Consider the following 23222-nt stretch of genomic DNA (forward strand, 5'->3'; position numbering starts at 1 on the left):
GAATCCTGTGACTCATCTGGGGGGAGGAGCGGTCAGGAGAGGTGGATAAATGCAGGGGAGTTAACCCTTCAGTCCCAAATACATCCTGCCAGTTCCTCCATGGCATATATGGTGTGTAGTGATGGGAAGTTCGGCTCTTTTTGGCGATCCGGCTCATTCGGCTCTGCCCCGGAGAACACTTCCGGCGCCCACTTCCGGAATTTTGAAAATGGCGGCAAATGTTGACAGTCCGAACCGGAGAAGTTTACGGCTGCAGGGACAAAGTCAGGAGAATGTGACACCTGATTCCCGGGGCCTTGAGGGGCCCAGCAATGGCCCCCGGACATCAGGCCCCAGAACTCGGCTTTCTGGTGGGAAACTTAATGATTCAGAGTCTTTGAGGAGGTCCAAAGGGCAGAAAGTGGAGGACCCCGCTAATAACAGCAGTGCTGGAGCTAAGGGGAAACCATCAGCAGGGAGCACTGAGGTCCTGACACCGGGGGAGGACTGTGGGCGACGCTCGGATGACAAATCCCATAAGAAAACCGTAACGACAAGAAGGAGCGGAGAGGATCGCCCGGACGACAGCCGGCCGGACCGTAAGGACGGAGCAGTGACCCCTCCTGTGGTGGGTAACACGTCACCTAATAATAAGTCAGGAGAGCTTTCTCTTACATTTCTGCATTGTTCTGTTCCTCTGTTGTTCCTCCTGGAAGTGCATCCCGGGGCCCTGAATGGATCAGGAGTCGGCAACCTCCAGCCGTTGTGGAATTATGAATCCCGGGCTTGCTGGGGGTTGTAGTTGTACTCTAGCTGGAGTGTGGTCGGATGCTGTCAGCCCTGATTAGACATCGACAGACGGTCCAGGAACACGCACCAAAGACGAGCGATGGGATCATCCGGCGGTCAATTTATTTTTAGATTTATATATGTTTCCAGGAGGAATAACTAAGGGATGGCACAATACAGTGATCTAAGACGTAGATTGCACAACAGCGGATGTGAGAGATGACTTGGAACTATGGCATAGCGGAGACAAGTCAGAAAGTTGGATGGATCTGCAGGAGAAGACCCCTAACTAACAAAAGGCTCAAAAATGATATGGATGACTTTCTGATCGCTGTGACGCCCAGTGATCTCAGGAAGCAGTCTTGACTTTTCAGCCTTCGCTCCATTCATCGTCTATGGGACCGTTGGATATAGAGGAGCGCTGTGTTCGGCAGTCCCATAGACAATGAATGAAGTGGAGAACGTACGTTCAATTCAATGCTGCAGAGAGAGGTTTCAAGGGATCACTGGGGGTCTCGGGCGCTATTTTTTTTTTTATCTTGGGACTATCCCTTTAAATGTTTAGTGCTGTGTACGGACCCCCAGACTTTCCATGAGCTCATACAATGTTCGCCTCCCTGAGCAACGTTGGACACAGCTGATCACTACTGCCCCTTTTACCTCAATGATCAGTGGGGGTCTCAGCTCCCGGACCCCACTGATTGAGTTTTATACTTCACTAAGATGATGTTTTTTTCTAAGATGAGTTACACTTGAATAAAGATGCAGAAACAGGAAGTGTTGGCATGGAGACATAGAAGCAAGAGATGTTACAGTCTGGAACTTGAGGCATTAGTAAGGCATAAAATTTGTTTTCATAACTGCTCTAAAGAAACAGATCAGCGTTACTTAACCCGTGGAAGCTCCTGTTTCTCCAGCATTACCTCTCTGCAGCTCTTTGCCCCTCTTTGTTGAATGGCTGCAGCGGTAATGTCCTGTCTACAACATGGGACCACCGTAGCCAATCACAGAGTATTACTTACTCTCCCTGCATCCTGCGCCGACTCTCTTCCTGACGCCCAGTCTTTTATCAACAATGATGACTGCTCTGCAGCCATATTGGTGAGTTCAGCCGCAGAGATCCGGCACTGGAACTGGGGAGGGGAAGTAATATTTGTTTATAGAAGAAAGTTTTCTGAAAGCGGACAACCTTATTAACGCCCTCTCTGAAGATTTTTGTTGCATGAGGGAGCCTAATCTGCGTGTTTCTGCCCACTGTGATTTCTTTGTGAACAACCGGTGTATGCTCACTGACGTATATTAGGGAATGCTAAAGAGAATATTTTAACGTTGGTATTACAGGCTAAGCAAGAAAGAAATGATACAGCAGATGCCGGGTGCTGCAAGGAGAACGAAGAAAAAGGTAAAAAAACTGTTGTAAAGACTGAAGATCTCGCCCATGAAGGAAGAGCATCCTCCAGCACAATCAAAATGGCAAAAGGGGAGAAAGCAGCACCCGCTATAGAGAGGACGAGAACTGATGTTGAAGTGGCGGGGCCCTCGGGTGTGGATTCACTAGGCAGCATTGAGAGTGCCGGGTCTTCACGGGGCAGTGATAACACAAACGCTTTTCTATTATCTCCATCAACGCGTCCCCTATCTGCTACCAAGAGCCTTGATCAGGGAACTTCTGCCGCTTCTCATCTGAGGGACAGTAGGGTGCGCTGCACCTCAAAACATTTGTTACAGGAGGTGCTGGGGATGTGCACTGAATTCAGCAAAGAAATTCTGCAAAGTCAGAGTTACCTAAACCCGGAGCAGAGGCAGCAGGAGCACAGGAACTTTATGTTGGTAAGGAGAAAACTTTGCTTTGTCATTTGCATATAACCTTAAAGATTTTATTAAAAAAAACAAAACACTTCAGCGCTAACGATCTGACTGTCCCCTAGTCGTTTAAGTGACCATCCCATGCTGCCAATCAGCGGTCACGTGTAGTGTTACGGAATGTAATGGCTTCCATCACTTTCTGGTAATGCCCGTAGTATGGTATTGTCATGTCAGACACTGTTCACACCAGGGTGTCCGGCAGACAGCGGTAATACCCTGTTGGGTATTCTGTTCCAGTCGGGATAGGGTTAACCAGGTTGTCATGCTGGCTGAGGGCTGGGCCACGCCCTTGGTCTTTAAATAGTTCGTCCTGACTATGGGCGTCGCCGACTATAGCTTTAGCCTAGTGCTAGCAATACCGGTCAGCAGTGGTGGTGTTGGAGCGTCTGATATCTGGTGCAGTATATCCCTCAGTGGTTCTTTCTCCAATCTGTTATATATATATATATATATATATATATATATATATATATATATTTGGTTGTCCTTGCACATTATTGTATTCCCTTGTGTATTAACGGTGTGGTGTTTCTTTTACCCCTGTCCATACGTATTTGTGGGGTCTGGTGTCTGGTCCCCTCACTGGGTGGAGGGTGGTGGGTTCAGCTTAGGGCTGGACAGGAGACAGGGACAGGGTGGAGGCTCAGGCAGGCACACCTTCAGTGTAAACCCTGGGTAGAGGGACAGACAGGGTCTCCCCTAGTCTGAGGGACATCGCAGGGGTCCCGGGGTTTCTGCCTAAAGTAACCTAGGCATACCATGACAGGTATGTGATTGCTGAAGCCACTGATTGGCTGCAGTGGTCAGTTGCTGGCAGCTTTTGGACAGAAACTATGGGGGCCACAGATACATCAGAAATGAGTAGTTTTTATTTGGTTGCTTTATAACATGCGCGGGGTGTTGTGTATTAAGTTCGGCATCTCTTTATATTGGCACTACCCCTTATAAATGGAGAATGAAAACTATCGTACTGGTGCCAGTTACTAAATGTAGCTACTCTGTATAATAATGTCACCAAGTTAGACAGTCTACTACAACTGTTTCAGGGTTTTTGTCCCCTCATCAGTGCAGGGCAGGATTTGGCTGGCTGAATCTACCCGTACAAGTGAGCATTGGCAATAAAATTAAATATGTACCTGGTCTCCTTAAGAAGAGCTAAGCCCCCCCATGTCACCAAAGCTACATGAAGGGCAGACAAACCCTGCTCTGCACTGATGAGTGGCAAGCACCTGTCTGTAGATGTGTAGAAGTCTTGGCCAATGTACATAGTCATGTTGTAATGCTCATCAATTCATCAGACACTGACTTAGAAGGTAGCATCCTCCGGTAGGTGGCACTAGCAAGAGATCTGTCTCTCTATTGGAAGGAAAAAAAAACATATATTTTCGTCTTCTCATGGAGGCGTCAAACTCAAGAAACCAGAATGTAATGTACTTATCTCATTGATTATATAATCTCTTGTCACGGGTTCTTGTGTACGACGGCATCTGGTGACATTATGTCCGTGTGAGGTCTAATCTGGTGATGGAGAGACATCATGTCCACTTCTGCGGGCTGGGCCTGCGATACATCGTGAAAATGCAGATTTAAGTTGTCCTGTTTGTAAAGGACTTGGCCTTTCTGTTGCTACGGGCAAATAATTATTCACCAGATGTTTATCTCCTTTATAATTTAATTATTTCATGGTTATTGAACAGCTGCATAGATGTCAAAGTAATAACAAGTCTTCATTTGTTCCATTTCAGAATCTTGAAACAACGTTGCAGGATAATGTCAGCATTAATGGACAGTCGTGGGACGAAGCCGTGGACACCGAAACTGGTAAGGAGGATGGTATAGCTCTCAAAATGTTGCACTTTACTGCACTGTGTCAGGAAAGGGAAATGTCACCCGTGAATCTTTTCAGTCCCCTACATATTGGTTATGATATGATTAGAGAAGTAGCGCTACAATATATGCAATAAGTGAAGTTTATTTTTTTTACCCTGCATTAGTCACTAAAATTGTTCTCAAATCTGTATACCGCTAAGAAGTAATAACGATGGGTAGGGGGCTGAAGGAGAGAAACCCCCATTATTGCCAGGTCCATGGGCTTCTTAGTGATGAGCGAAAGTGCTCGGGTGACGTGTTATTCAAGCATGCTCGGGTGTTATCCGAGTATCTTGGGCGTTCTCGGATAATCTATTCGAGTACCCTGCGGCTGGATGTTTTGCGGCGGTAGACAGCCACACACTTGGAATTGCCTGTTTGTCAATCCCCTTATGTATTGCAGCCGTCTACCACCGCATAACATGTAGCCGCGTGGCTCCTGGATACCCGCTGTTTACATTAGAAACCAGCGTCGCTGATCGCTGGTCTCTCGCTGCCACACGCAGCGATGCGTGCTGGTCAGCGGGAGACCAGCGATCAAAAAATGGCCCAGGCCGATCGAGCACGATCAGCGATACCCGGCGGGGGGGCCGGTCGCTGGTCACCGTCACACACGGCGAGATCGCTGTAGCATCACAAAATCAGCAATCTCATTAGCGAGATCGCTGTGTGTGACGGGGCCCTAAGTGTAAAAAGCACTTCACTCCTAGTGGTCGTGCACGGATAGTGTCCCAATCCAAAATATAAAAAAAATCTTGGCATACAATATCATCCCCTATTAAATACTATTGCTTCTACAGGTCATAGAAGTTAAACCCTTTGTATCATATATAAGTGCTTATTGTCATCCTATCTGGATAATCGCCCTCTGACAGTTAAAGCTAAATGGGAGGTGGGCGTAGACCCTATATCGATGGAGCAATGGAGAGAGATTCTAGAAACTCTTCCCACACTATCTCCCTGTGAGGCCCAAAGTCTCTCTTTATTTAATTCACAGAGTATACAAAACTCTAAGCTTTCTACACAAGATAGGATGTTGCTATGATTCCCTAGGGTTGGGTTGATGAAGGCACATCTGATGCATATGATGTGGGATTGTAGACAGGCCCATTTTGGACTTAGGTAATCTCCTTGATAAAATGGTTGTATGGAGTGAAATTGGTAACAGATCCCCACCGTATATGTACCTTATTTTGCGGATTATAAAATGCATCGGATTATAAGACGCACCTCAAATTTTTTTTTTTTTTTTTTTTTTTAATAAAATGGTGGTGCCTCTTATAATCTATGCGTCTTATTGCTTACTGGGGTGGTGGCTGCGGTGAAGCAGGGTCGCTGCTGGAGGAGTGCGAGCATATAAATCCCTTAAAACGAATTATTTATTTTATACATTAAAAAACACCTATCCCAGTGAAAAATGGCCAATGCCAAAATTAACCAGACCTAACTGGGATGCTACATAGCCCTACTTTATGGCTCACTGATACCTTCCTAGCCGTGGAGGTTGGCACCCTAATAACGAGAATTGGCGCCCCCACTCAACGTGGACTATCCCTCACTCCCTACCAGTCCCTATTCAGACAGGAGGGAAAACAATAATCTGATAGTGCAGAAATGAAACTTCAGAATGCCCTAAGCTCAAGCAAAAACCTCCACGGCTAGGAAGGTATCAGTGAGCCATAAAGTAGGGCTATGTAGCATCCCAGTTAGGTCTGGTTAATTTTGGCATTGGCCATTTTTCACTGGGATAGGTGTTTTTTAATGTATAAAATAAATAATTAGTTTTAAGGGATTTATATGTTCGCACTATTTCTGATTCCCATGAGATATATATTTCATACGTTCGACTCGCTGCTGGAGGAGGCAAGATTGGCTCGTTGCTACAGGCCGCAGGCTGGGATGAGGGGATGTTCTGATGTGCGCCTCTGCGGGTGAAAATGGATGCGGTGCTCTGGAGCCGGGGGCTCCGCCGGCATTTTGTGAAAGCCCGGAGCACCCCGGCACATCCATTGCAATGCGGAGGCCTCCGGGAAAATGGCCACCGGGGGTGGCGCATGCTCTGATTGAGATCTCGGCAACGAGATCTCGTCTCCTAAGATCTCAGGACGAGTTCTCAATCGGAGCATGCGCCGCTCCCGGCGGCCATTTTCCCGAAGGCCATCGCATCGCAGTAATAGATGTGCGGGGGGCTCTGGGAAAATGGCTGCCGTGGGGCAGCACTTGCTCAGATTGAGATCTCAGAAACGATATTTCAATCTGACCATTCGCTGCCCCCGGCAGCCGTTTTCCTGGAGGCCACCGCATCGCAGTAATGGATATGCGAGGACTTTGGGCTTTCACAAAATGCCAGCGGAGCCCCCCGCACCACAAAGCACCGCATCCATTTTCACACCCCCTCATCCCAGCCTGCAGCACCGCAACACTCTTGCCTCCTCCTGCAGCGACCCTGGAACCCTGCTCCACCGCGGCCGGTAAGGTATATCTGCATTATAAGATGCACCACCATTTTCCTCACATATTTGGGGGGAAAGTGTGTCTTATAATCCAAAAAATACGGTATATTGGGACTATTTGAAGATGGAGTGGATCCCTACTCTCCCCTATTCATAACTATTTCTCGTATTTTATTTGAAGCAGTAAGTTTCTTGCATTTCATTCCATCTATGGGAGAACTACAAGGAGGGATTAATAATCGGTTTGGAAAGACGAGCATCATAAATGTAACTATTCATAAATTTTAAACGATGAAGAGTCCTTTTTTGGATCCTCAAGGGCGGCCACAGATCTTCTAATTAAGAGAGAATATTTACCATGCTATCCCTTCATTGTTATTCCTCTGTTTTTTCCTTTTTCTCCCCCTTTTACCAATTTTATACTCCGTTATTCTAGCACTGCTCTGAAAATGAAAATGGTCGTCTCTGGGATGTTGGGATTTGGGTTTACAGTGGGTTATGGAATTGAAGTTAAGACACTTTAAGTTTTATACTATGGAATTATGATGTCATTTATTACTATGGAATTATGATGTCATTTATGTTATTTGAAACATGGAAAATCTGTATTTGGAGATTTTAAATTAAAAAAATGATTAGATTCAAAATATAATTCAGGAGGAAAACCGGCACTCTATTATGATGCAGTTATTGCAAATGGATAAATTTGTGTATGGGAAAAAAAAAAAAAAATTCAGTCTCACTGACCTTCATCAGACATACACTGTAAAGAACAACAAAGAACAATTAAAGGGAATCTGTCACCCCTTTTTTCGACTATGAGCTGCCGGCACCACCATCAGGGGCTTATCTACAGCATGCTGTAATGCTGTAGATAAGCCCCCGATGTAACCTGAAAGAGAAGAAAAAGAGTTAGATTATACTCACCCGGGGGTCCAGTTCGATGGGTGTCACCGTCCGGTACGGCGCCTCCCATCTTCTAACGGCGACGTCCTCTTCTTTGCTGCCTGTCGTGGTTCCGGCGCAGGCGCACTGCTCTGCCCTGTTGAGGGCAGAGCAGAGTCCTGCAATACGCAGGCGCCGGGAGAGGTACGGCTCCTGCGCACTGCAGTATTCTGCTCTGCCCTCAACAGGGCAGAGCAGTGCGCCGGAGCCACAACAGGTAGCAAAGAAGAGGACATCACCGTTAGAAGATGGGAGGCACCGGACCACAACACCAATCAGACCAAGACCGGACCGCCCCCCCAGTGAGTATAATCTAACTCCTTTTTCTTCTCTTTCAGGTTACATCGGGGGCTTATCTACAGCATTACAGAATGATGTCAGTGCTGGCAGCTCATAGTCGAAAAAAGGGGTGACAGATTCTCTTTCATGAAGAAAAACAAAAAAATAATCGTAACAATCACTGGTATAAAAATGTATGCGGTTCATATCAAAGAGTTTATTCAGTCTGGTTGTTTTTAGTCAAATTCTCAATGAGTTTCTAAGACACAACCTGTGTAGTTAAAGTGAAAAAAGAAACACATGAGCATATTGCCTACATCCTTTAAATTTCTAAGATGGCAGTCCATTACAACAAGGTCAAGCAGCAGACATTGGGGACAACAAAGCTACAGACGGGAGCAGGGTGAAAACAACTCTCCACTGACCGGGATGACCGTCATCTTATTCGAATGTCACTCAGCAACCGCATGATGACATCAAGTGACCTACAAAAGGAATGGCAGCTGGGGTGAAGTGCACGGCAAGAAGAGTTCATAACAGGCTCCTAGAGGCAGGGCTCAAGTCATGTAAAGCTAGAAAAAAAACTTTCATCAATGAGAAGCAAATGAGAGCCAGGCTGAAGTTTGCCAAAGACCATAAGGATTGAACCATAGAGGACTGGAGTATGGTAACCTCTGATGAGTCTAATTTTCAGCTTTGCCCAACACCTGGTCGTCTAATGGTTAGACGGAGACCTGGAGAGGCGTACAAGCCACAGTGTCTTGCACCCACTGTGAAATTTGGTGGAGGATTGGTGATAATTTGGGGATGCTTTAACGAGGCTGGAATTGGGCAGGTTAATCTTTGCGAAGGACGTATGAATCAAGCCGCATACAAGGTTATCCTGGATAAACAGTTGATTCCTTCTGCTCAGGCAATGTTCCCCAACTCTGAGGACTGGTTTTTCCAGCAGAGCAATGCGCTATGCCACACAGCTAGGTCAATCAATGTGTGCATGAAGGACCACCACATCAAATCCCTGTCATGGCCAGCCCAATCTCTAGACCTGAACCCCATTGAAAACCTCTGGAATGTAATCAGGAGGATGATGGATAGTCACAAGCCATCAAACAAAGAAGAACTGCTTACATTTTTGTACCAGGAGTGGCATAATGTCACCCAAAAGCAGTGTGAAAGACTGGTGGAAAGCAGCCAAAGCGCATGAAAGCTGTGATTAAAAATCATGGTTATTCCACAGAATATTGATTTCTGAACTCTTCCTGAGTTAAAACATTATTATTGTTGTTTCTAAATGATTATGAACTTGTTTTCTTAGCATATGAGGTCTGCAAGCACGGCTTTTTTTGTTATTTCGACCGTTTCTCATTTTCTGAAAATAAATACAAAATTTGTTCTTGGAAATTCGAAGACAAGTTGTCAGTAGTTTATAGAATAAAAGAGCAATTTACATTTTACTCAAAAATATACTTATAAAGAGAAAAATCAGACAAAATGAAAATTTTGCAGTGGTCTCTTAATTTTTGCCAGATATATAAATATATAATAAATATATATTTCTCAAAAATTGTGCAGTGTTATCGTCAATCTGCTATATATTCAGTAGGGACCTAATGTGCTGTGTATTTCTTTCACCCTCAGAATCTGTTATTAAAGTTCTTGAAGACCAACTTGATGATGCCGTTGTAGAGACCGCATATAAGCGAAAACGGTACCCCCAAAAAATAACGCATCAATTTGTAAAAGCGCTGAAAGTGGAAAGGGAAATATTGGTATGTGGATAAGTATATATTCATTGTGCTTAAACACACCAAGTACTGACTGCTCTATGGGGTCTGACCCCTATAATTGAGGGAGCTGTATTTAAATAGGGAGAGGACCTGCCACATCCTAGATATCAGACTCTGCCAGAGTTTGATTCGGTTGTCATCTGAGTATGATCCAATTCTCTCGCATGAAAGAATGGTATCACAGGTGCGGAGAAGATGGAGAATGTAATTTCTCCATCTTCTCCATTGTCTGTGCCCATGTAAATGGGACTGCACTCGGATGACAGTGGTTGTGACGTTGTGGAAGTCATCTTTCTCCACCGCTTTTGCCTAGGATTAACTTAGACAACAAGTATATGTCCTTGGGTATTGTAATCTAAGCAGCCGTACTCAATGTCAGGCAGCAGCTGCAAAAGCAAATATGATTTTAGCAGATTTACAAAAGATAAAATATAGAGATCTCAATGTAATATTACCATGCTGTAAATTCTTTTGAGGAACACTTCCTGAATACACCGCTCAGTTTTAAACTCCACTTTATGAAAAGGATGTAGGAAAGCTAAAGAAGGTTCTAAGGAGGGCAACCCGACTATTACACTGGATGGGAGGTTTCTTAGCATGAGAGACTATAAATTTCAGGCTAGGAAGAAAAAGATGCCTTAAACCAGAGGTCTCAAACACGCGGGCCGCATGCGGCCCCTGAGGCAGACATCTGCGTTCGGCGGTGCACCACATGTCTCACGCTCGGGGCCGTATATTTTTTTTTTTTTTTAAGTCCGGGGTCGGATCTCTCCTCCCTTCCCCTCCCCATCTTAAAGACATCATACTCACCTCCTCCAGCAGTGCCTGCAGCGCCGATGGTCTCCGGTGCTGGTATATTCTTCCTGTGTGAGCGGTCACGTGGTACCGCTCATTACAGTAATGAATATGGATGCCACACCACTCCCATGGGCGTGGCGTCCATATTCATGACCTTAATGAGCGGTACCACGTGACCGCTCAAACAGGAAGAAAATACTGGTCCCTGGAGCCGTAAACAGCATGCAGGGACCACGTGAGGACACAGGTGAGCCTCTGCCCAGCCATGTATACAAGTGTGTTGGGGGGGGAGGATGAGAATGAGCCTAGCTGTGCATACAAGGGGGGGGGATGAACCCAGCCATGCATACAAGGGGGGGGGATGAGCCCAGCCATGCCTACAAGGGGGGGAGGATGAGCCCAGCCATGCCTACAAGGGGGGGAGGATGAGCCCAGCCATGCCTACAAGGGGGGGAGGATGAGCCCAGCCATGCCTACAAGGGGGGGAGGATGAGCCCAGCCATGCCTACAAGGGGGGGAGGATGAGCCCAGCCATGCCTACAAGGGGGGGGAGGATGAGCCCAGCCATGCCTACAAGGGGGGGAGGATGAGCCCAGCCATGCCTACAAGGGGGGGAGGATGAGCCCAGCCATGCCTACAAGGGGGGGAGGATGAGCCCAGCCATGCCTACAAGGGGGGATAATAATTTTATTTCTATAGCGCCAACATATTCCGCAGCACGTTACATTTCAGAGGGGATTTGTACAGACAATAGACATTACAGCTTAACAATCACATAGATCATAACAGATACCAAGAGGAATGAGGGCCCTGCTCGCAGGCGTACAATCTATGAGGAAAAAAGGGAGACATGAAAGGTGGGTGGTAACAGTTGCCCTGATTGTATGGACCAGCTATAAAGTGTGTAACAGTACAGACACAGAGGGATAATGGATGCATAAAGCATGTCGGTAACATGATGCGGGGAACCTGGTTATGGTAAAAACTTTTGGCTGTGCCAGACAGGGATAGTTAGGTTAATGCGTTGAGGCGATAGGCCAGTTGTCAGGAACACCGCACTGAACTTGCTCACTGAGCCAGTGCGCGTGTCCTGAGTAAAGCGAACAGTGCTCAGAGATACCTGTGGAGCGGGCAGCAGCAGAGTAGATGTGTACTTCAGAGCCGCAGGACCTGAAGCACGTGACTGCTAGGGGCGTGGCCTAAACTCCACAGAGCTAGGAGCTGCAAGATAACTCCTAGCAGGGTGACTGCGAGACAAAGTTACCAGGGGGCATAGACAGGGAGAATAGTCAAGACGTTCGCAATGAGTCACACACAGAGATAGCTGCAAGGTACAAGAGGGGCGAGCAGAGAGTAGTCAGGTCACAGGCAATGAGTCATACACAGAGATAATAACGCAGTACAAAATCAACAGGCAAACGCACAACGGGGAACAGAACCGGGTCAGAACCATATAAACAAGCTATAGCAACAAACAGGCACACTAGGCAAAAGTATAACTGACAGGGATTGGAGCTTCCCAGGGGTTTAAGAAGCTCTCCCAGAACCAGAAAGAGGCCACAATCATTAACCCCAGGTGTGCAGGTCAAAACCCGCACCGAGCTCCAGACATTAACCCCAGGTGTGCAGCTCAAAAACCTGCACTGGGATCATGACAGTACTCCGCTCTCAACGGGGGGCCTCTGGACCCCCAGGCTTTCCCAGGTACTTGGCATGGAAAGCCCGAACGAGACGATCTGCATGTACCGAGCGAGCCGGGACCCATGAGCGCTCCCCTGGTCCATATCCCTTCCAGTGGACCAGGTACTGCAAAGAGCGGTGCACCCGCCGAGAGTCCATAATATGTCCGACCTCATACTCCAATTGACCCTCCACCAGCACTGGAGGAACAACAGGCTCGGAGTCCTCTTTGACAGACCCTGCGGGTTTCAACAGAGATTTATGGAACACATTGGATATTTTTAAGGAGGCGGGGAGAAGCAACCTATATGCCACTGGGTTGACTATCTCCATAATCTCGTACGGACCAATGAACTTTGGTCCCAACTTAGCTGATGGTACCTTTTAAGTTGATGTTACGTGTGGAGAGCCAAACCTTCTCTCCCACCTGAAACATGTCTCCCGAGGCTCTCCTTTTGTCAGCAAAATATTTTTATCTCCCCTGGGCCCGAGAGATATTACGCCGGACTTCAGCCCAGAGGTTTTTTAACCGTTGAACAGATCCCTCTGCCCCTGGACAACCGGAATCCACCCGTGAAAACTCCCCAAAATGCGGATTAAACGCATAGTTAATCAGGAATGGGGACATGTTGGTGGACTGACTCACCCGGTTGTTAAAAGCGAATTCAGCCAACGGTAACGCATCACACCAATCCTCCTGTCTGGCGGCGGTCAGACACCTGAGAATTTGTTCCAGGGATTGATTGGTGCGTTCTGCCTGACCATTACTGTCCGGGTGATATGCCGACGAGAAAGAGAGTGAGATGCCCAATTTCATACAGAACACCCTCCAAAATTTGGCCACAAACTGCACACCTCTGTCAGACACAAAATTCAGGCGTACACCATGCAATCGGACCACATGCTGCACAAACAATCTTGACAATGTTTCTGCTGAGGGTAATGCTGCCAAGGGAATGAAATGGGCCTGTTTCGAAAACCTATCCACCACCACCCAGATCACGGTATTGCCCCTGGAAGGTGGAAGTCCGGTAATAAAATCCATGGAAAGGTGAGTCCATGGCCTATCAGGAACCGGTAAAGGTATGAGTTCCCCAGCCGGTCGGTTATGCGAGCTTTTGGAACGGGCACACATGCCACAAGCAGAAACAAATTCCTTGACATCGGACCTTAATGAAGGCCACCAAAAACCCCTGGCTACTGCCTCTCTAGTGGCCGTGATACCTGGATGGGCACTCAGCCTAGACTCATGAAACTCCTGCAGAAGTCTAGGCCGCAATGAATCTGGAACAAACAATTTATCCCCTGGCCTGGTTGCCGGAGCTAGGGCCTGAGCCCTTAGAATTTCTTGTTCCAACTCAGTTGAGACCCCCGCCACTACCACCCCTGGGGGAAGAATGGAGGACGGCGGCTCAGGGGGAGACACTGGATCAAAACTTCTGGACAGGGCATCTGCTTTAACATTTTTGGACCCCGGTCAAAAAGTAATGGAGAACTGAAATCGTGAAGGGGAAAAAAAAAAAGTGACCAACAGGCTTGTCTTGGAGTAAGCCTCTTAGCAGATTCAAGGTATGCCAAATTTTTGTGATCCGTGATAACCGGGATAGGGTGAGCCACCCCTTCCAAAAAGTGCCTTCATTCCTCAAATGCCAGCTTGACCGCAAGAAGTTCCCTATTGCCTACATCATAGTTTTTCTCAGCTGAAGAGAACTTCTTGGAGAAGAAGGCACAGGGTTTGAGATTGGTAAGGGTGGCCGGACCCTGGGACAGATCAGCGCCCTTCTGGGTAAGATCCGTGAGTGGTTTAACCACTTGTGAGAAACCTTTAATGAACCTTCGATAATAGTTCGCAAATCCTAAGAAGCGCTGGAGCCCCTTGAGATCTCGAGGCTGAACCCAGTCAGCGATCGCCAGCACCTTCTTAGGATCCATACGAAACCCCTCACAGGACACAATCAACCCCAAAAAAGACAGTTCCTGTACAAAAAACGAACATTTTTCCAATTTAGGCTACTTTCACACATCCGGTGTGTGGGGTCCGGCGGCGTGCGGCGAAAAGCCGGGCCGCCGGATCCGGCCTGCAGCCGTGACACCGGATGTGTGTGCGGCGAGACGATACGGCTCGGACATTATTAAAGGAGCCGTAGGACGAGGTGGACAGAGGCAGCCAATGAGACAGCTGCTGAAAGGGAGGGGAGGAGAGGATAGGAGAGGGGAGGGGGGTGGAGAGAGACATGGGGGGTTAACACTTAGTGTCCAGGCAAGAGAATCTCTCTCTCTTGCCGGGCACTTGTGGGGTTAACCCCACAGAGAGATCTCTCTCTCTCTCACCCAGACACTGTGAGTGTTAATCCCACAAGTGCCCGGCGAGAGAGATCTCTCACAAGTGTCCGGGTGACAGAGAGAGATCTCTCTCTCGCCGGGCACTTGTGGGGTTAACATTCACAGAGTCCGGGCATGCGCTGTGGAAAAAGCCGGTCCGGCGCTGACAAAAAACGTTGCAGGGAACGTTTTTTGCAGATGCCGGATGGCTAATTTATGCCGTGTCCGGCAACAACCGGACACGACGCATAACCATCCGGCACGATGCGGCGCCCATGAAAGCTTATGGGACAAAACCGGATCCGGTGCTGGATCCGGTTATTAAAAATTTCGCCGCATCGTGCCGGATGACAAAAACCGGATGTGTGAAAGAGGCCTTAGCGAACAACTGGTTCTCCCTGAGTCTCTGGAGAACTGTCTTTAGATGTTGCAAGTGAGATTGGCTGTCTGGGGAATACACCAAAATGTCATCCAAATAAATAATAACAAAACGGCCTATCAGGTCAGAAAACACAACATTGATGAAATTCTGGAAAATAGCGGGTGCATTAGTTAACCCAAACTGCATTACCAAGTTCTCAAAGAGTCCTTCCGATGTGAGGAATGCAGTTTTCCACTCGTCCCCTTCCTGAACCCTTATCAGATTGTAGGCCCCCCGCAGATCTAACTTGGAGAACCATTGGGCCCCAGCTAACTGGTTACATAAGTCTGGGATGAGGGGAAGCGGGTAAGTGTTCCTAACCGTTATCTTGTTCAGTTCCCGAAAGTCGAGGCACGGCCGCAAACCACCATCTTTTTTCTTCACAAAGAAGAACCCTGCTGCCACAGGTGACACAGAAGGCCTGATATGCCCTTTGCGGAGACTCGGCTATGTACTCCTTCATGGCTTGGCGCTCAGGCCCAGACAAATTGAACAATCGAGCCTTAGGTAACTTGGCTCCGGGTACTAAATCAATGGCACAATCGTAGGGTCTATGTGGTGGCAGCGCCTCAGCCTCGCTTTCGGAAAAAACGTCTTCGAAATCCTTCAAGTACTCCGGAATACCTTCCAGACCGACAGACGACACAGACACGGATTTAACAGTATTAACAAGATGTCCCAGGTTACCTCATTTATTATTGCATCCCCATTGAGTGATTTCCCCTGTAACCCAATCAATGGTAGGATTATGGCGTTGAAGCCAAGGCATCCCCAGTACCAGTCCTGCATGCTAGTTATCTAGCACAAGAAAACTTAGTTTTTCCACATGAGTGGAACCCACTTTTAGAGAAAGTTCAGACCTGAAACAGATACCGTCCTGGGTAAGAGGGGACGAGTCAATTGCCACAAGTTTAACAGGATTCTGAAGCCTGACTGTCCCTATCTTATTAAGAGTCATAACCTTGGTATCAATCAGGTTCACAGCAGAACCGCAGTCAACAAAAGCAGTAGTCTGAACAGGACCATAACCAAGTTCCAGTTCCACCTGCAGCACCATTTTAGCACATGAGGAAAATTGTACCTGAAGGTCTGGGTAGCCTCCTCCGACTACTACCCAGACCTAGTCGTTTCCCGCCATCTTGGAGGATGACTGACAGGAGGGGCAGTCCTTCTTCCAGTGTCCAGATTCCCCACAATAGAAGCACAACTGCTTTTCCCGGCGGCGTCTTCTTTCTTTTTCCTCACAGGTGACAGCGCTCACTTCCATAGCCATAGGAAGAGTCTGGGTCTCATCTCCACTGAAGCATAACGGTGTTTCCCGTTGCATAATGCCTCTAGCCCGCAGCCTGCGATCCATGCGAACCGCTTGGATCATGGCATCCTCCAGGGAGTCAGGCGGAGGATGGAGTGCCAAACCATCCTTCAGACGTTCACACAGGCCTCTGTGGGACAGCCCCGAAGGGCGGCATCACTCCAGGAAATCTCGGCTGCCCAACGTCTGAATTCAGTACTGAACCATTCGGCCGAGTGCTCCCCCTGACAGACACTCATCACCTTGTCCTCAGCCAACCGCACTCTATCAGGCTCATCATAAAGAAGTCCTAAGGCTTCAAAAAAACGCATCCACAGACATTCTTTCAGAGGCAGAAGAGGAAAGCGAAAATGCCCAGGCTTGTGGGGACCCCCTAAGCAGGGACATCACCACCCCCACCTTCTGTTTCTCCTCCCCAGAGGAGCGGGGTCTCAAAGAGAAAAAGAGCTTAAAGCCCTCCTTAAATGCCCTGAAATCATCTTTGTTACCAGAAAACGTATCTGGCAATTTAACCGGAGATTCGGGTGGGACTAAAATGACCTCTCTATTCCCCACCTGCTGGAAGCCTGCGGAAAGTACCCCCTGAACAGAGTCCTCAACCCGCCGTTGGGACTGCGCCAGAGCTTGGTGTTCCAAACTAAGCTTCTGCAGTGACTGAGTCAAGCATTTCACCTGCTCAGATAAGGCATGCATTGGGTCCATGCTGCAGAAGTGAGGAGAGAAGAAAAAATCTTAGGCCAGTTATAATGTCAGGAACACCGCACTGAACTTGCTCACTGAGCCAGTGCACGTGTCCTGAGTAAAGCGAACAGTGCTCAGAGATACCTGTGGAGCGAGCAGCAGCCGAGTAGTTACGTACTTCAGAGCCGCAGGACCTGAAGCACGTGACTGCTGGGGGCGTGGCCTAAACTCCACAGAGCTAGGAGCTGCAAGAGAACTCCTAGCAGGGTAACTGCGAGACAAAGTTACCAGGGGGCATAGACAGGGAGAATAGTCAGGACGTAGCCAAGGAGTCATACACAGAGAGAGCTGTAAGGTACAAGAGGGGCGAGCAGAGAGTAGTCAGATCACAGGCAATGAGTCATACACAGGGAGGGTAGCGCAGTACAGAATCAACAGGCAACTCACAACGGGGAACAGAACCGGGTCAGAACCATATAAACAAGCTATAACAACGAACAGGCACACAGAGGTCAGCGCACTCGACCAAAGGCAAAAGTATAACTGGCAGGGATTGAAGCTTCCCAGGGGTTTAAGAAGCTCTCCCAGAACCAGAAAGAGGCCACAATCATTAACCCCAGGTGTGCAGGTCAAAACCCGCACCGAGCTCCAGACATTAACCCCAGGTGTCTAGCCCAAAAACCTGCACTGGGATCATGACACCAGTCTGAATAAATGCGTTTTTAGGGCACGCTTAAAATTGTAGGGATTGGGGACTAGTCGTATTGACGTGGGAAGTGCATTCCAAAGAATTGGTGCAGCACGTGTAAAGTCTTGGAGACGGGAGTGGGAGGTTATGATTATTTAGGATGCTAACCTCAGGTCATCAGAACGGAGGGCACGGGTAGGGTGGTAGACTGAGACGAGGGAGGAGATATAGGGTGGTGCTGAGCCGTGAAGTGCTTTGCGGGTGAGGGTAATAACTTTGTACTGGATTCTAGCATACAAGGGGGGGATGAGCCCAGCCATGCATACAAGGGGGGGATGAGCCCAGCCATGCATACAAGGGGGGGGATGAGCCCAGCCATGCATACAAGGGGGGGGATGAGCCCAGCCATGCATACAAGGGGGGGGATGAGCCCAGCCATGCATACAAGGGGGGGGATGAGCCCAGCCATGCATACAAGGGGGGGGATGAGCCCAGCCATGCATACAAGGGGGGGGATGAGCCCAGCCATGCATACAATAATAAATTTTGTACTGTATTAAGTTTGAAAGGAATGCGGCCCGCCAGCTTAATTTTTTTTTTATGTGCGGCCCATTTACTCTGCCGAGTTTGAGACCCCTGCCTTAAGCTGTCTGTACTCATAAGAGTAATATTGGCATGATGAGACCATCATCTAATATGTATGTGGACCTTTCAACTCTCCCCCAATGACTGGGTGTTGTAGGAAAGAAGGATTGAGCAATTTAATTTCAATATGCCCAGCTTCTCTCCTCATTTAGAACAGATGCGCGCTGTGCCAGAGATGGCGATGGCTGATGTGTATGTCCATTCTATTAATAGATGTTTGGTCAATATAAAGAACTGCGGAGACTTTACTTAGGACTAGGAGAAGTTCATGTGCAAGAGGCATCAATAAGGGTTCTTTTAAAGTTCATGTAGCCAAAGTAGAAAAGGCACAAACACAAGAGTTAGCGATGTCATATACTATGCCAGTAACTTTTGTAGATCTAAGCTGTTGTTCTATATCTATGATTATATAATTCCTTTTTCTCTACAGAATCATTTAAAACCGGTTGTGGAGCCAAAGGAGCTAAAGCTTGATCCAAATTCTGGTGAGTGCACGGCCACAAATTATAGTCGGGGTACACCCCACTCAATGCAGGCAGGGGGTGGAAGCAAATAATTGCAGGATCCAATGGCTCTGACCTTAGCGCTCTCCAATGCTGCACACAGACACTGCTTGGCCTCCATAGAACTTACAGCATCCAGAGATCCAAGCAGCGCTTACAAACTTTATAGCAAAGGGCTTGTAAACGATGCACTCATTGCCTAGGAGACCGGCCACCTCTGATAGACTGGACAGCGAGCAGGAAACTATAAAGTTAAAAAGTTCCTCCATTGTTTGAGAACATGAATTTTAGCAAGGTTATTTGAAAAGTTGTTTTTTTTTTTTCCTACAAGCGCGTTGCAATTTTACCCATTTAAGAAGATGAGCGATTCCTGAGTCTTCTTTAGGCCGGCTTCACATGTCCTGATATTTCCGGTAAAATAAAAATACAAAAATATCCCTCACCTGTCCGTCGTTCTGTCCAACGCCGTAATCCATGTCTGGGGGATAAATACTTTTCAACCTGGACGGTGCCAAGATGCGTCCGTCCAGGATGAGAACCACTGGTAAATGAGCTTCTGCGAGCGCAGCCTCAGTGACTAGCGGTGACATCGAGGTTACCTCCGGTCAGTGAGGCTGCGTTCACAGCAGGGCTGAACTGCAGTGACCTCAGCACGTTGGGGAAAAGTCAGTGATGAGGTCACTACAGCTCAAGCTCAGTGACTTCACCACAGATCACAGTCAGAAATTCTCACTATGATCTGCTGTGAACTGAGCTGATCACCGGCAAAGTAGAGGAGAATGATGAGGGCGGTTTTCAGCACCCGTCGCTGGGGAACATTGCTTACTATACCGCTGCTTCTCAGGGACCGGGACGTGTCACACGGATGACATCAGTGTGTTGTGTATACACGACGTTTTGCGGCTTGTGCTGCCAGTAAAAAACGGACATGTCTTTGTGTGGGTCACACAGACTATGGAAAAACTCGCCACACGTACCGGACACACTGATGTCTGAAAGAGGCCTAAGACTGTGTTCACATGTCTTTTTGGAAGCTCTGCCTTTTTATTTCCTTTTAGGAACAAATATATGGGGCTCATGCCCAAAATGGACCAAACAGAAGCAGAGGGGACCCCGATTGACCATTATTGATTGGTGTCCGTTTTGTTTGTTTTTTTTAAATGGAAGAAAAAAGTTCTGCATGTTGCGATTTTACTTCTGTTGTAAAAACTGATAACAAACAGAACCAAGACAGACCCCATAATAATCGATGGGGTCCCTCTGCTTTCGTTTCCGTCAGTCAGCAAATGGATCCATTTTGGGCAAGAGTACATGTCCGAACAGACAGGTGAACGTGTTTACATGGTGAGAATCTGCAGAAAGCAAATGAAAATAATCCAGATCATAAGACCGTTCCTTTTTTTTTTTTTTTTTTTTTCTTCTTCATAGATTCCCGTATGACTGAACAAACTGCTACGATGGCCTCCATTTCTCAGCAGATCAAAGAAACCATGAAAGTAAGAAAGTCTGGCGTGTATATAGTGCTCGTCCCGCGCCGCCCGCTTCAGTATCCGAGGTGAACGATGCTAATGCAGATGAGCAAATGAATCTTTGTCCAGTGACCACGTCAGACGTCTGTGGCCACCGGACAGGAGTCCCGCAATCCTCCTCTTGTCTACCGCTACTTCTTTTTGGTAGGCTCAGCCCGACATGATGTATTTACCGTAGCAGCAAATAAATGAGTGCAAATACCAAAACACTTCAACCAGATATTCTCTGACTAGTGCAAAATATTTTCAGCACTTTAAAAACCCAGTAAAAGTTTCTTCAATATAAAAAAAATTGGAATTAAAACTATTTTACTGTATTTTTTAAGTGCTATCATTTTTTTTCTCTTTTCTTTACTTAATTTATTATTACTTAAATTATAAAAAAAAATAAATTCTTCCATATGAAAAAAAATTTGGAATAAAATATTTCACTTAAAAATATGATGGCTTTCAAAAAATTCTGTAAAATTGTTTATTCCAATCTTTTTTTTTTTTATGGAAGATTAAACAATTTTAGAATCTAATATAATTAATAATTAAATTAAAACGTAAGCACTGCAAAGATCCAGTAAAATAGTTTTTTCATTTTTTTTTTTTTTATATGGAAGACTAAACAGTTTTAGAATCTAATATAACTTTTTTGTTAAGTTTTGAAAAAAACAAAACAATTTTACTTTTTTTTTTTTTTTCCCTGCTCATGTCTAGTCTTAAACATATAATCACCTGAGTGCCTGCTCAGTGTGGTGCACTACTTCTGTGTTACATGGGTATCCTGACAGGACAGTGGAGCCTTCATTACACCTCTGCCTTACATGGCATTCCATCTGCACCCCGTGATCTTATAGGGGGTGAGTGGAGGGGGCGGCCCAACAAGTAGTGAATGACAGAGGAGATCCCCTTCTGTTCCGATAGATCCTGCTGTTGGTATTGATAAGGGCACATGAGGAGTTAAGCTGCGATTCCAGCAGTCGGGTGTCATCCTGGAACCGGCTCATCGTCTATGGTACGGAGGTAGCTAAGCACAGCGCAAGGTCTTCTCTGACGCCATGTTCCTTAGTATGGTGTTCCAGCCTTGCCCCTATAATTCTGGGTCACTTAACTAAATTATTCATGATCTGGGTTCATGCCGAAAATTGCAGTTTTCTCTCCTGTAAATTTTAAAGAAGCTACTAAACTTGTACAGAGCTGCCGTGTGCTGCACTACCGTATTCCAGCCCCCAGATGGCGCCCGCCATCACGCGGCCTTACGTGTTTGTATGTATTAGTTTTTGGCAGATTGTGTAATTATGTATGTAACATCCGCTCAGTCGTCTTTCTTCGCTCTCGTACTTTTTTTTAATTTTTTTTGGTCTCATTTTCCAGGCACTCCCAGCTCAGCTGGAAAAAGCAGAAGGATTTTCCCAAGTTCTCAACCTTCAGCCCGCACTGCAGAAATCCCGCTTAAGACAAGATATCTTTTCGAGTCGAGTCGTATTACATGATATGAAAAAAACTTTACCAAAAGAGTTAGAGACCACCCCACATGAGAACGAGCGCGCTGCAAACATCGTACCGACGCGGAGCCCGAAAAGACATCAGAGGTCTGTGACCCGAAGTGACTTCTATCCTCTGAGACCAAAGCGGAAGATCCACCTGGAGGGATGAGGGCGATTTGTGCCATATTGCTGACAGTCCGATATATATATAACTTATTACATATGCGATACCGCTCTCCATGGTGGGTGTTTGCCGCGGTCAGCGCTGGTCACGTGTCCACATCAGACGGTGAATGTCCATGGTGGACGGCTCGGCTCTGGTAGACCTAGATGTATTTCTGCCTTTTTTAACATGTGCAATAATTAACAAAAATTGATTAATGATCTCCGGCTGATCAGTATGAGAACAGCCCGTGATCGCTGAAAGGAAGCGAGTGCTGCGTTGTCGTTTACCAGGCACAGCGCTATATCTTGTGTTGTGGCAGCGTCTGGTATTGCAGCTCTTTGTCACACGCTTCCATACAAGAGCATAGGACTGGACCAGACACGGACATTGATGATGGGGGCGTTCCCGGTCACGGAGGGTGGTCTGAGTCTGACCTCCACCAATGACGGCCTATCCATGAGACAAGGGCATATTGCCCAGCATTGCACGCCAACCCTCAGTGTGCAGGTGTTTTATTTGAATGGGACAGTGCTACGGATCTCTCCATATTATTGGCAATACCCGATGTCCTAGCGTCAGATTGATGGAGCACATTATACACATATGATGGTTACTCCAAAATAAATTAAAAATTCCTCATGAACGACCAATCCTTCCCATAACACCGCGTACACATGTACAATGTCTCACTTTCCTTTATAAACCATATAGCAATCTCATAGTCCTTCTAGCACTGTATTTTGTACATGCGCATTTGTGCCATGAATTTTTTTTCCTTATCTTTTCTTGTGTATTAAAGATGGGAATTTAATTTGGTGGGTTTTTTTGTTTTTTTTTCCACATGAAATAAAACTAAATTATAAAACTGATCTCCTGCAGCCACCACTAGGGGGTGCTCAGAGCCCGTGTATTAGCTATGACTGGATTCAATGAGAGCTATAAAACATCTCTATGCAGTGGGCTCCTCCTAGTGGCAGCTGCTGGAAACACTATTGCCCTGATTTACTATTGCTGTTTCTCCACTTTTCTGGAATA

General features: G+C 46.9%; 1 protein-coding gene across 1 annotated transcript; it reads left to right on the forward strand.

Moving 5' to 3' along the window:
- The first annotated feature begins 109 nt into the window (after nucleotides 1-109).
- On the forward strand, nucleotides 110-22998 carry NSL1 (NSL1 component of MIS12 kinetochore complex). Its single transcript, XM_073553371.1, has 7 exons — nucleotides 110-607; nucleotides 2110-2598; nucleotides 4380-4455; nucleotides 9819-9949; nucleotides 18945-18999; nucleotides 20446-20513; nucleotides 21909-22998. The coding sequence occupies exons 1-7, from the start codon at nucleotides 122-124 to the stop codon at nucleotides 22188-22190; spliced, it is 1587 nt and encodes a 528-aa protein (XP_073409472.1). The 5' UTR covers nucleotides 110-121; the 3' UTR covers nucleotides 22191-22998.
- Nucleotides 22999-23222: the final 224 nt, after the last annotated feature.

Source organism: Dendrobates tinctorius, unplaced genomic scaffold (genome assembly GCF_039654945.1).
Source record: "Dendrobates tinctorius isolate UK_male_01 unplaced genomic scaffold, ASM3965494v1 ptg000201l, whole genome shotgun sequence".
NCBI lineage: Eukaryota > Metazoa > Chordata > Amphibia > Anura > Dendrobatidae > Dendrobates > Dendrobates tinctorius.

Excerpts from the sequence above, each read along its gene's own strand:
- NSL1 (XM_073553371.1), top strand. The coding sequence starts at position 122 with ATGGGAAGTTCGGCTCTTTTTGGCGATCCGGCTCATTCGGCTCTGCCC. Across the intron at positions 2,599-4,379 it reads AGCACAGGAACTTTATGTTG|AATCTTGAAACAACGTTGCA; the intron begins GTAAGGAGAAAA and ends GTTCCATTTCAG. Across the intron at positions 19,000-20,445 it reads AAAGCTTGATCCAAATTCTG|ATTCCCGTATGACTGAACAA; the intron begins GTGAGTGCACGG and ends TCTTCTTCATAG.